Raw genomic sequence first — 14761 nt, forward strand, 5'->3', positions numbered from 1 at the left:
TTTTGAAGGAATAATGAAGAGAGACATGTCTAAATTATGTTTAAATGGTTATAATTAATTTGTAATACTTTATATTATCTATAGCCAGTGGTTGGGAGTAGGCCTGGATATACGTTTGTAAGGGCCCTGTAGGTAATGCCTTAATGGTTATCACTTTAGCACGATTCCGTTATTATCATTGTTCCAAATTAACACGGACGGTATTCTATACACTAAGCGGCAGTGGCGAAGGGTGGAGGTAGGCTGTTAAAGTAAGCCATATATAGTACACACTAAACTTTTTCAGTCATACTTTGTTTTCATTGAACTAAGAATACAATTTACAGATGGTGTTGGCGAGTTTTTAAAATTCAATTAAATTCTGCGAAAACCAAGCCATAATCTAACCATAACCAACACCATCTGTAAATTGTAGTACTGGTTCAATAAAAACAAATACATATGACTAACAAAGTGTAATGTGCACTATTTATGTTGAATCTTAACAGCCTACCTCCACACTTCGCTATTGCTAAACGGTTACCGGCGGCAATCTCTAATTCGTAATACGGTAAAAATTTAGGTAGGTAGACATGTCGGTCAAATTCGGATCATGCTGCCGAACCCAAGCGGATAAGACCGAACAAAGCTGAACCAGCGCCATCTGGTCGGCAATGAGCCGAACACAAGAATTTTGTATTGACACATATTATAACCTACAATTTTATTAGTCATGTCATTGCGATTGCAGTAAAACAGTCGATCTTGAGATACTCAATTTTCAATATGTAAAATTGATTTACTCTGCCCCATTCTCAAATTTAACACGGCCAAGAGGGGCTGTTAAAAGATATCACCTTTTGACAGTTTAGACGGTTAACTTTTTTACATAATTAATCGCCAGAATACGTAGTGATAAATGTGATATATTTAACACTATTAGCTTTTTTTTGATGTTAAGTGATATGCTAGAAAAGGTCTGTTGGACCAATACGTATTGGAGCACCAAAAAACGTATTATTGTTAAAATTTCAGACTGAATTGATTTTAGCTAATGGTGATGCATAATTTTTATTCATAACAAAGCGGAAAATCTCACCTTGACAATTTATTAGTGAAAAAATCTCAAGTCATTCAAACATTTGAAAATGTACTTTGAATTGGACTTCCATCGTCTGTAAGCTGACACACTTGGGCAATTTTCGACTAAAACTTGACACAGCCTAGAATAATCAATTCATAAAATAATTATACTCATCATAATTCATCTGTTAACACAATATGTAGGACTAGATCCTCCAGATTGCATTTTCCCTATATTTCCAATATAAAAACATCAATATTATTCATATTCAACACGAATATTTTTTTTTTAAATCAAGTCATCAATTTAATATTTCTTTGCCACGGGGTCCCTACCAATTTGATAGTTTCGGGCTATAGCCCCTTTAGCCCTAGCGTAAATCCGGCCTTGATTGGGAGCGAAACAACAAGTAACCGTCAATAGTGTCACATTTTTAATCAATATTCAATCATAAATGCAGTCTCCCTAATGTTTCTAGCTTGATGGTCATAATACTACACACTTATTACCGTGAACAAAACTATTTTAATATGTATACGCCTCTCACACATATATACAAACTCGAGGCGAACGCAACTCACTAACTTTATCTATTCAATTTAGTTGACATTCACATAACACATGTAACCTAATGCACTGATGCAGACAGTCGACACAGCACAGCAGTTCGCGTTTGAGGCAACTCAGCAGGATTGTCGCTTTCGGTTATAGAACATACAGTCGGCGCTGCCGGATAGTCAATACAACACCAAATTCATAGTGAGCACTGGTCACGCCAGACTATCAGATCGAGAGTACAAAAATGACAATGGCTGGTGAGGATAATATTATTTTTGTACAAGTTGTGAAATATGCTTTCAACAATATATTCACTGCAGAACATCGGTATATTTCTAATTGACGAATGCATCCCATATTTCTGCACATTTCATATGTGCCAATCACTGCTTTTTCATCTATCCGAAGACATATTTTTGTTCAGACATCTTGCCGGTTTGACGTTTTGATTCAATGAAATAAACCGCGTCTGGATAGCAATTCTGTTGGCTTTTTCAAGTTCAGATTAAGTTGAGGTCGCCTTGAATATCTATGAGCACGGGGCCTACAGGAAAAAAAAAAATATTTCCATTATATCACCGCATTCGTATTACAAATAATAAGTTTTGGTCATATTATTATAGTCATTTTTATTTCATAACAAATTTGAAAAAAAAAATATTTTAACGACACTCGCCCAAATGATGAGAGCCAGTCTCTAAATTCATTAAAAATCTCTCATTGTGATAAATACCTACACACAGCATCACAATAATACCGAACGCAAAATCAAGCCGTATATTATTGCTTAAGCTGATAATATACAGTAGAACCTAAATTACCCGGTACGGATAAAAAATAAACTTTTTTAATTTTGGAAAAATCCACTTCTGTTACCAACTATATATTTTAAACTGATTATAAAGAAATCCGGATAATCGAGGTTCTAATGTACATATTATTATGAAGTGTCTATTTTCAAAACCGAAAAGGACACATTCCGTCAAAATCTATCAAAAAAAATATGCACACATTCTATACTACGTGAGATTTCAAACAATATGTAATTATCTATAACTTTTTATAACGCGCCAAAACATAAAAAAAAATGTCGCTACATCCAATAATAATTAAATGAAAAAAGTAAATTAATGTTAAAATCAACCAAATACGCTAGAAATAAAACGGTGTCATTTACCACAAATCGTCACGTCTTTTCTACAAACATGTATCTCAAAAAACAACTTTTCAGGAGACAAAAAACAACTTAATTCTCTCAGTTTTTAATTCAGAAATAAATTTTCTTCTATGAAATATCCATTTAGTATAGTTACATAATATTTTTATGATAAAAATGCTATGTTTCTTCAATCTATCGCACTACACTTTCGACCAATCAGTCATATTGCCGAAGATACGAGAATGCGTAGCAACTTTACTGTGAATCATTCCACAATATTACTGCAGTTAACACGTATCTTGACTTGGAGAAAGAACTCCAGTATAATCACTGGTCGGAGTTCAGTACATATTCTGTGTACTTACAAACACATATCTCAAGATACGAGTTTATATTTCTTTTTCTTTTTTCGATATATGATTTTTTTGTCATTGCTTAAATCTATTATGTTATAAAGAATATGAAGTATATTTTGACATACTTGTTAGTGGAATATGTATGCGCATATTCAAATTCTGATTTCATTACATCAAATAACTCAAAACTGACAAAAATTGAGATACGTATTTGTAGAAAATTAATGACGAAATATGCGTTGTGAACTTTTCAGTTTTTGAAAATAGATGTCTCGATTATCAGTAGATAGATCGAGCTAAAATATTAAATAAACCGATTTTTATTTAATTGTTGGTTAGTAATTTTAAAATGCAATAATTATTATTTTCGATCAGCTTGAGGTTTCCTCGAATAAAGTGATGAATTACATTTGATTTGTTTATATTTTTTAGTTGTGGAATAACCTATAGACAGAGACATCTCGTAGTGTAAAGTAGAATCAAATCAAACATTGACATTTTGCTGATTCCCTTACCGATCAAACATGATTTTAGTTATTCAAATACACTGACACCTTCAGTTCTGTATGGTTTTTTTATGGTGCAATTTTAATACACCACCCAATTTTACCCAATACGTACAGTAGAACCTCGATACAACGGACTAATGCGGGTGTCGGGGTGTATGTTATATAAAAACAAACAAAATCCTGTTTATTCGTCTTCGGATGGTATATCCACACACCCGTAGGGTGCTTTCGGTAATCCTGCTTTGAAAAAAGAATCAAGTTTTGTTTGCACTTTTGAAGTCTACTGTTTTTTTACAACGTTTTTATTAGGTCATATTCTTATTTGTCCGGTGGTTGTTTATCCGGCACAAATCTTGCAATCGATTTTTAACTAACTTCCCGACTAGCTAGACATTTGAAACTTTTAGAATATATCAAAACACGATGCCAATGCATTCTTTTAATACTTTTAGCCATCTTTAAGTAGAATTGAATTAATTTTCAGTTAATTCTGTTTTGTATGAAAAGTTACTTCGGAAGAAATCCGTAATCCAATCCACTATTATTGGTTGCTAGGGGTCTGGGGTCCTAGCAACTAAATTATTAATATATACGTGTGTTACTGTGGAAATCAATATGAATTTCAAAATGACATTTCAGAATTATTTCTATCAAATACAAATTTTTTTGATCGTTTAAGCTAGTCAAGTCAAGTTTATATGATTCAACAGAAAATTTAAAAACGTATATAAAAAGTTCTTTTGATCTTGTAATAATTTATAATTGACTCTAAAATTACGAAAGTGCGTGTAATATAGTTGAATTTCATTATCTGACGAATAGTCAATAAAATATTATTAGATTATCATGCGCAGAAAATTGTTTACAACCAGTGACACTTGGATTTAAACATGTATAACATTAACAGGATGTTTTTAACAATTGAATACGTGTATTAATTAAGGCTCTAAGTACCAAAAAGTAGTATTGCCTGTGGTTACAAAATACCGAGTCATTGCAGTAAAATTTCATGAAGCAGACCTTTTGAAAAATGTAGTTTTACAGTGTGAAGCAATTACGGCAGCTTCTATAATTTTAGGTATTAAGAACTCGCAAGTGTCAACACACCATCGTCAGCTATTTTATATTGAATGCCGTTGACCACTGCAGTGCTACTTACACCATTATAAATAAAACACGCCAACGGACTTACAACGTCGACAGGTTTAATTATTTTGTTGTATTTTTTGACTTGCTTAAGGCTATAGTAGAAGTTATCGGCGTTGGTATGTAGAACATTTTTCTATAAAAATCTCAGTTTTTATTATTTTGGTACTTAGCGCCTTAATTAATACACGTATTCAATTGTCACATTTGACCGGATAACTTGTGTGTTATATCCGAAGTCCGTTATATTGAGGTTCTATTGTACAGCCAAAAAATCAATTTTCGATATATTTTCGACATTGTAAAAATATACAGTAAAATCTCGTTGATACGAACACGGTTAATTCGAAACTCACTGTAATTCGAAATCTTCTTCTTCGACCATGTCCGATCCTAATAGAATCATATGGGCCTCCACAGAGTAGAGGTTTGTATTAACAGATTTTGTTTTTACGAGAAATGGATGTCAGCCACTTGCTCAACCTATTAGGTCCATACCCTGACCCACACACATATTGAAAAACAATATGTGTACTTGTCAGACCCAGGATTCGAACCTGGGACCCACGGCATGATAGTCCAACGCTTATGCCGCGCGGCCAAATATTTGCTATAATTTATAAAATCTATTTATAGTGATTTCTATTAATCTGATTAATGAACCATAATAGTCTGATATTGATCTGAAATAAAGTGTATTGGAAACAATATTACAAAACTACTTTCAAATTCTACTGATTTTTGATATACATTAATGTAATTTGATTTTTGGTAGTCGATTTCGAATTAGCAGGGTTTTACTGTATATAATGCCTTGATAACACGTAACGAGTACAGTGGCAAGACAGCAAAATGTCACTAGGCCGAGAGAGTGTTTATACATATTTTTCTCTTTTCGACTTTTGTGGCGAGTCAGTTAATTTTCGATCAAAAAGCAGTCTAGTTTTGTGTACCGATACATGGGTCGTAAAACGTACATTAAAAAATATAATATGCTGCTTATACCACTCCTGATAGAAGAATTGAATGAATTATTGCGCGAAGAAGATAAACGTCTTTGGACAAGACAATGGATTTTAAGGAGACGTGGTGCAACATACACTCTTTTTAGTGAATTGGAGTTAGAAGACCCTGATGAATTTAGAGCGCTTCTGAAAATGGATGTAGAACGTTTTAATAAAGTGTTAAAAAATATTACTCCAATGAAACAAAGATACGAGTGGCGAGTACGCACTGAGTGAGTGTGAGTCAGTGCCAGTAGGGTGGGGGGGGGTTGGGCACTCGGTCTAGTAAATAGAGAAGGGTCCGAGTGACTGTCTCGCCATCCTACTAGGCTGAACGCTCGGTAATATGTTTATACCAACCGAGCACTCGGCCGAGAACACTGTCTCACCATTGTACTCGTTACGTGTAATCAAGGCATTCGTATTACGCATATTGTGTAAATAAACAAATGGAACAAATTTAGATCACATACAGAGCAATAACGATAGTCATGAACATTTGCATAATAAAATTTGACAAACGACACGTAACAACAGTTACTCGGCGGCCTATGGGAATTGTAAAGAAATAAATGATTTTTTATGTGGCATTCCGCTTTACAGCCAACTTTTCAAGAACATACATTCCACTAAACCAGGAAAGTGAGGTATCGGTGTGTAGCATGACATGACTTAGAAAATGAGACATCCCACTATACTTAATGCCTTCTGTTGGAGTATTGAAAAATAAGGGGCATTGTGATTTTGTGAAGTACCATTGAGACGAGCCATTACAGCGTCAAAGGAGAGATTAATATTCCTCAGTATCTCTATTAGATTTCATAAAACTATCACAATATGGAATTCGGTCGAGAGATGACGATCGATGGTGAATAGATTGGCTTCACCGAGTGACATTCCATCTTTCTCTAGAGTAAAAAGAATTGCCTAAAGTCCGCAGTTCATTGAACCTTTCTATGATATTCCGATGGAGGATTGCCGTAATATTCCTTCAGATCAAACAGCGAAGTCCCATTGGTGAGCAGATAATCTAATAGGTCATGAATGCGGGATTGGATGTGCTCCAACGACATCTCATCGCAAGTGGCATACGACAACATAGGGCCGATCTTGACTAGGAGTCTCAGCAGGTGAATGGAACCGTATATTTTTGACATCGGCGTGTCGGGATAATTCGAGAGGATCTCGCTGTACTGAGGACGTTCGAATTTATACAACAGTTGTGATCCCAGCGTTGCGTTGAAGTATTCCTTTATCCCGTTGGTGAAATCATACATGAGTGATTCCTTCTGTTCCGTGTGCGTCTTGCTAGTCCTCTTATCGCCCATGTAATTATCCAAGATGTGAAAGACTGTCAGTTTAGCGGGCAGTTTGGCCAGCTTCTGCTGCCTAATGATGATGTCCCAATCGTCCACGAGCCACGCTTTTAGTTCTTCGGGCATGGTTATTTTCACCTCCGGTTTTTTCACAACGGCTTCGTCAATTTCCATCGGCAACTCTAGTCTTCCCCGTGTTTTCCTGAAACGAATACATAAATTACTTATATTCCTTTCACGATAATTTACTTGAGTTAAAACCTATATGGATTTTCAAGTTACAAAATATATTAATGTTTGGACATTCGGAGCCATAACCTAAGTGAACGTCCTGAGTGGCAGCGTTCGGCGTAGCGTTGAGCGTTTTGCGCAACTCAAACGTATAACCGTGTGAAAATGTTCATAGACAATGTCTTTTTTTGGTTATACATTTGAGTTGCGCACAACGCTCAACGCTGCGCCGAACGCTGGTACTGATGCCTCACACTAAGCTTTACAAATACATCAAGTGGTTATTTTACTTATGTGAAGATTGGTAATTTCAATTTTTCCATGCGATGATTGAAATTGACTCAATGTTATCAAACGACAGTGATTTTACTTGTGTATGCGACCATCGCAACAGTCGATTTTACGTATGCGATGATCGCATTCGATAGCTGATGGCGTCTGCGATGATTGCATTCAACCAAATTGAATGTGCACATTCAAATAGCAATGTTTTTCCTTGCGACATGATCGCATAGCAGGTAAAGCAACTGCCCATCGAATTGTTTTGATTTTGTAACAATTATTTTGCTATTTTGTACATTTATTTTAATTCAAGCGGTAGCATAGAACAAAACAAAAATTTTAATTTCCAATTTGCCAATTTTATTTTCAACATAAAATGCGCCTAATAGCGAGTGATTTGCATGTGCAGGATTTTGAATATTTGTACATTAAGGGCAGAAGATTTTTCTGTTAATATTATATATCCAAAAGCCAGCAGCGGACAAATGGTAAAATGTCCATGGACCCACTGAAGCTGTGGTCCCATGAATTCAAATCGCTTTTCTGTCAAATTTACTTGTAGTTTTTTCAATGCGTTATTGAATACACAGTATGGACCGAATAAGTTGACTGAACAACCATTTTTCATAGAAGAGTTTTTTTAAATCTCCTTGTGAGGCAATCAAGGTCAACATTGGATTAAAGAATTATTAATGTCTAGTAAAAAAGTGTTGCCAGTACAGAATGTTCACTGCATAATATGTATATTTAATATCTACCTGGGGACATCCGATCCAGAATCTTGCGAAGTACTCTCACCGCCCAATTGAGGCGTTGATGGCCTCGAGTCACTATCCTTGTCTTTCTCCTTTTCTTTTTCTTTTTCCTTCTCTTTCTCTTTCTCCGTGTCCTTCTCTACCTCTCTATCTTTTTCCTTTTCCTTATCTTTGTCCTTGCCCTTTTCCTTTTCCTTCTCTTTCAGAGGAGTGGGTTGATCGGCAGGTTTTGTGACTGGAGATTTAACGTCCCCAGTTTCAGATTTCCGTTTTGCCGCGGCTGTACAAGAAAAATAAAAAAGGATGCACTATTTGTAGCCACACACGTGAGCAATTTGAAATAAATATAAATTTCATACTTTCATTGTATAATTTTCTACTAACCACCCTGTCAAAAAATGGTTGTAACTTTGTCAGAGAATAATTTTCTCCATGATACACTCGTGCAATGCTGAAGATGACATTCCAAACTACCAAATTTCCGCCAAAATATAGTTTTTATATTATTCTTCTATTAAAGTATTAGATCCCATGGATTGGGAAATTGCATGAATTCCGCATGACATAATATTTACATTTATATATTGTCACCTAAATACAGTAAAATTTTAAAATTTGTTAATACAAATGCGGTTAATTCGAAATTCGCCATATATCAAAATATTCATATTCATAAAATTTATTTATAGTAATTTCCACTAAATCGATGAATGAACCATAATAGTCACTACTAATAATAATCTGAAAGAAATATATTATCGTAAACGGAAATATTATTACAAATTTTTTTTTACAAATTTCACAGTTTTTTGCCATATATTTTGTAAATCGATTTTTAGCCCCGCAATTATGAAATTATGAGGTTTTACTGTACAACTAGATATGGGTTCGTCCATAATAAGTATAGTATAATGCTTCATAACTTTCCACTTTTTACTACACTGATACGTCTCTTTATCGGATTGCCTCGCATAAAATTAAATCATAATATTATATTCACTTGTATTAATATAATGTAGTAATAAATAAATAAATAGATAACATAATATGTAACAAAAATATTTTAAAAATATAATTGTAACCCTAGAGCCGGAGTGCAAAGTTATGAAGCGTCAACTCTACTACATAACATGTTTTATTTTAATTACAATGTTTTTACAACAAGAAATTACAGGTGACACTATAAAAGAAATCTATATTATTGTTGTACTCAGACCAGTGTTGCCAAATGTAAAATATACTATAATTTTGAAGGATTTAAGGCGAAAAATGTTTCTGCAGTATATCTTTTTCAGAAATACTATATTTTTTACATTTTGGTACTATAATTAACATCAAAAAAGATAGCAACACTGACAGATATAGAATCTGGTGAGTGAATATTGAAGGCATGGCCTCCACAAGGGGGAGGGAGCTGACAGGGCTCTAGCTTGGGGGCCCGGCGTGGCGGGTCGACCAGCTGAGTGAGATTAACACACACATCACAAATTTACTTTTAATAGTAAAAAAAGGTGCAATTTGATGACTGATATACTTAAATGATAATTCCTATGTAGAATTTGGGAAACACTACTGTAGAGCATAACACTGCCCTTAACCTTAGCGATAGGTAGGTGGGACCGGCAAAAATCCTGGCCTGGGGCCCCGCTTCAGGATGTGGGGGCCATGGTTGAGGTATCTAATTTTTTAAAGCCTCATATTATGAATGATTCCCATTGATTTATAGGTTATCTGGTGATAGAATTAAGTATATAGAGATGGAACTAATGAATCGAGTATTTTCAAAAACAACCAAAGTAGTTGTAATATTAAATTTAAGTTTATAATGATGTCAGCGTATCAGAGGTAAAAGTCATTCCCTAACTATTAATGAATTTTATCTCTCATATAATGTGTAAGAACTGTGCAAAACTTCAGATCAGTTTGGTTACCTTTTTTGGATTTGGATGATTGTGTGGAGTGCGCTTTCTGAACTTCTTTTTGCTTTTGACAATTGACCTCATTGTATTTCAAAACTCGACTCTCAGGAACCCATTCGTCCCAACTAAAATTTTAAATGAATATTTATATAAATGCTAAAAACAATTACCAACATAGACCTTCTGAAATAAATTTGGGCATTCAAAACTATGACACATTTCTGCTCCTTAGTCGGCTCACACATCTAAACTCGTCTCATCTGCAACATGTCGAATACATCGATGTGATGGCATCGTTATTCACAAAGCACATGTTGCCAAATGGAGCTCCGCACATTGGTGGCATAAAATAATATATTATTACGTTAAGTGACAAGAAATTCAACAGATATAAGATAGTTCAATACATAACGGTTGAAAACATTTTTTTTTCATATCAGTGGAATGTAAATTTAGTTGTGGTTGGGGTCTCCTGTAAAGTAAACAAAAATTAGATACGTTTCTTTGACATTATGGAGCTGACTTATAAGTTATAAATAAAATAACACAATAGACTATAAAATTATTGACTTTCATGACACAAAGATCACTGTCAAACTATTCTCCTGTTATCTAAAGAGCCTACTGCGTGACGGAAAGACGAAAAATTCTCATTTTCTCTTTATCTCATTCCTGTGGCGGTGAATGATGGCTGAAGAAATAAAAATAGAAATGATTAATACTACCCTGTCAAAATATTAATGAAATCATATTATAAAGCATCTGAATGTGCACGTTTTTTGGCTCAATTCTTATGGGCAATAATCAACATGACCAAATTCTATCCCGCGATCGACGTGTTGGACATGCCAGGTGTAGATCAATGATATTATCTATTGCAGTACAATATTTTTTATAAATTGAAAATTACGGATGAAAGTATTTTACAATGTTTCAATAAAAACTAGTTTAGTTGAGCATTAGAAATAACCAAGTTTTAAGTTATGAGGCCATAACATCGACGGCTGCATGCGCCCCGTTTACTATACACCCTCGTGTTACCCACATACTGTATTACTGTCCCTGACAACAAAAGATAACATCACAAAATTAAATTGACACATATGATCATATTCATAATATAATCAATCCCCTCAAAAGCAATACAAAAATATGTAAGACAATCGCAATATATATTATCTATATTATACATGATAGTAAAATATGATTTTTTTTAAATAAGATTTTCGAGATATGTGTAATCCATATTATTAAGTAATACAAAAACAATGTAGGTATGCATATTTGACATTTTGTTATTGACATTAAAGTCATCGAGCAATCCACACTGTAAAGTTTATCATATTGAGACTTCGTTAAATAAGTTGCAAATACTTACTTTTTATTCCAACCGGCGTAATGAATAAGATATTTAACATGTTTCTCCTTTGAGACGGTGCTCTTCAAGCATTTGGCTTCATAGATTAGGGGGCCATGGAAGCATAATACCTTCTCTCCTGTTAAAAATAAAATATATTTTAATGTACTGACGTACATAATATGAGCACAACGAATGTGTGAATTAATATTAGCTTACCGTCACTAAATTTAAGCTTCGGTGCCATCTACGCAAAGATAATATTTTGTGTAAGCTCCACAAATCTCAACCCGATCCGATGTCAAAACTCAAAAGGGTCAAAAACACAAGAGCTATATGAATGGAGTTGCCCATAGACAATATTATTATAATTTTACCTCCTTGTGGAATGCGGATGTAAAGAATATTTTATTTGTGTCATAATCGCCTCTTTCGTGGTAGAAAACTATTTTTAAAAAATCTGGTTTTGAGTAGGTAGGTAATTCTTATTATAAATTCTGAAACCTATCGATCTATTTAAATTAATTGTATAAATATATAGTAATAACGTACATATTCCAGTACCAACCTAATATAAAAGACAGTAGGTACCAATAATGAAAGGAGTTTTACATACCAATAAAACTCTTATTATTCATGTTGACTTTGAAGTCCTTGAGATAGGGTTTGCTCTTTCTTCTTCGCGTGAGGTTATATTCTACTAATTTATTTTCCTTTTTCTTGTCGTTGGTCATTCCTCCCTTTTTATTTACTGGTCATACCCGCGCGTCTATTTTTTATGTAGGGAGTTTGAGACCCCTTTGTCTTCATTATGATATGGCTCAAGGAACCAGGTAGAAGTTACCTGGACTTCAAAGTCAACATGAATAATAAGACTTTTATTGGTAGGTAAAACTCCTTTCATTATTCGAATTTGACTTTGAAGTCCTTGAGATATCTGTTTGTTATCACCTGCTGTTGGGTATGCCAAATTCCTGTATGTGACAATGATTCATTGACGAGGTATAGACCATCGTGACTTTCAATGTATATGGTTGAATAGAGAAGTTAATGGGTTCTTTTCCCCTTCTGATGGTGGTGTGTCCATCGTTTTCTGGTAGTTGTCGTGAAATGTCGACTGACTACGCCAGTTACCTCTCTTTAAGATTTATCATCTATTGGGTATATTTACAGTTTAAGGAAGCCACCACTGAGCGGACACTGCCTGGCGGTTCTTGTACCCCTGCTTCCAACAGTACTGACCTTATCCAATTCCCTATAACTGTCCTGGTGGCTGGTTTTGGTGGACCTCTTGAAGATATAAATAATTCCGAAATATCCCCACCTTTCTCTCTCCTTGGGTTTGACATGCAGACGAGTTTCCGTAACCAGAATACTGGGTCGATGTTTTGACACGTGGAAGCGCTTAGCTTCCATTCCGATTGACGATGCTTGGCGGTATCTGTCTTTGCGCCAAACATTGGCCATACAATTATGTGGTCACCTTTATCCACTAATCCATTGTCTACTATTACTGAGTAGTGTGAGGTCATGAACCCTTCGTCCCGATGCGAGAAGCAGCCGAGTAGGTAGCTGTCCTGCGAGACGTTTCGAATAGGTTGTACCCCACCGGTGTTGTTTTCCTATGATAATCTACCACTCGTCCTGGATCCCAAACCGGTGGTTTGACGGGTTTCGTTTTATGTACCGAAATTGCCCGTAACATATTGTGCTGTACTACCACGTTGATGCTGATATCTACAATGATAATCGGTTTACAAAATGTGGATATGGCTGACTTATGCACCAGGATGGTGTTGTACGACAAACCCTCCATGTTGTGCAAGTAGCCTAGGTATCTGGCCAATTCCATTGGTTGAGGGCTATTATGATCCATTAGGTTCATGTTACACCATGTCATTGTCTTCCATTTGTTCCAAGCTGGTTTGTAAGTTTTCAGAGTCAAAGGCCGCCATCTGGAAGTAAGGAGTGCCCTTTCTTCCACCATTCAATTTGATGTTATTTCACCCCACCCGAAATTATCCATAGTTAAAGGGACAGGTCCTGGGTCCTTGGAGGTGGACGGTTGGTCTCCATACCTACTAGTGTCGTATGTAGGTGAGGCATCGTATAAGGAGGTACTATCGCCCTTTTTCGTAAGTCCACTCCCCAAAAGCATTGTTTCCAGCTCGGTGCCACTAGTAAGTACTTCCCTTTTGCTGAGTTCAGGTGCGCTAGGACTCGTGAAAGTAAGTTTGGTGGGGGAAATATCCACGCCAGTCTGAAGTCCTATACTCGGCTGAAGGCATCGTGAAACAGTGCGCCACTGTCTGTAACGTCTCATGACACATACGTTGCAACGACATGTGCTGTTTCGCTTGCGAATAAATCCACCTCGGGAACACCCCATCTTTGAAACAGGGGGGTGGTTGCGGTGTTGATGAGGTGCCATTCGGGAATGAGTTGTCTGCGGGAGAGATGATCTGCCACGCAGTTGTAATTTCTGTTCTTCCTCAGCATCTTAATCGACGCTCGTAGGCACGTTGAACTTTTCCTCCTGTAGCAGTTCTGCTTCGCCGTCTGGTGTCCATTGCTTTTAGAATATCCTCCTCACGGTCATTCAGATGTTGCGCCATAATCACTGATCACTTAACGTTCACTTAACTATCCCTTAACGTTCGTCCAAGAATTTTTTTTTGATAGTTAGAATGAACTGTCAGACGCAACATGTAAACAATAAGTAAGTCAAAGGAAGACAAAGGGGTCCCAAACTCCCTACATAAAAAATAGACGCGCGGGTATGACCAGTAAATAAAAAGGGAGGAATGACCAACGACAAGAAAAAGGAAAACAAATTAGTAGAATATAACCTCACGCGAAGAAGAAAGAGCAAATCCTATCTCAAGGACTTCAAAGTCAAATTCGAATAATATATACCTATTTATTTAATTAGTAGGTACTTTTTTCCCGCTGATCTGTGACTTACTATCATAATTTACTCGCCAAAAAAAATCAAATGCAGCGGGCGAGATTGGTCCATAGGCTTTTCGATTAGCGAACGCACACGCTGCCGATTACGCTATTCCGGCCATTGGAACATTTTGATCAATATAATATACCTATAATT

The 14761-nt window shown here is 35.6% G+C and overlaps 1 protein-coding gene across 2 annotated transcripts; it reads right to left on the reverse strand.

Annotated features, from left to right (window-relative positions):
- Positions 1 to 219: 219 nt before the first annotated feature.
- LOC147072691 (mortality factor 4-like protein 1) lies at positions 220 to 11971 on the reverse strand. 2 transcript variants are annotated; one of them, XM_085946057.1, is made up of 6 exons: positions 11875 to 11971; positions 11677 to 11794; positions 10311 to 10423; positions 8383 to 8659; positions 6746 to 7313; positions 220 to 2165 (listed from the first exon to the last, which is right to left on the reverse strand). In XM_085946057.1, the coding sequence occupies exons 1-6, from the start codon at positions 11900 to 11902 to the stop codon at positions 2151 to 2153; spliced, it is 1119 nt and encodes a 372-aa protein (XP_085802183.1). In that variant the 5' UTR covers positions 11903 to 11971; the 3' UTR covers positions 220 to 2150. The 2 variants fall into 2 exon arrangements, with proteins under 2 accessions (XP_085802183.1, XP_085802184.1); XM_085946058.1 differs by having other exon boundaries at positions 6723 to 7313.
- Between the last annotated feature and the right edge of the window lie 2790 nt (positions 11972 to 14761).

This window comes from Rhyacophila brunnea, unplaced genomic scaffold (assembly GCF_057557595.1).
Source record: "Rhyacophila brunnea isolate RB1 unplaced genomic scaffold, BYU_Rbru_1.0 scaffold_19, whole genome shotgun sequence".
Taxonomy (NCBI): Eukaryota; Metazoa; Arthropoda; class Insecta; order Trichoptera; family Rhyacophilidae; genus Rhyacophila; species Rhyacophila brunnea.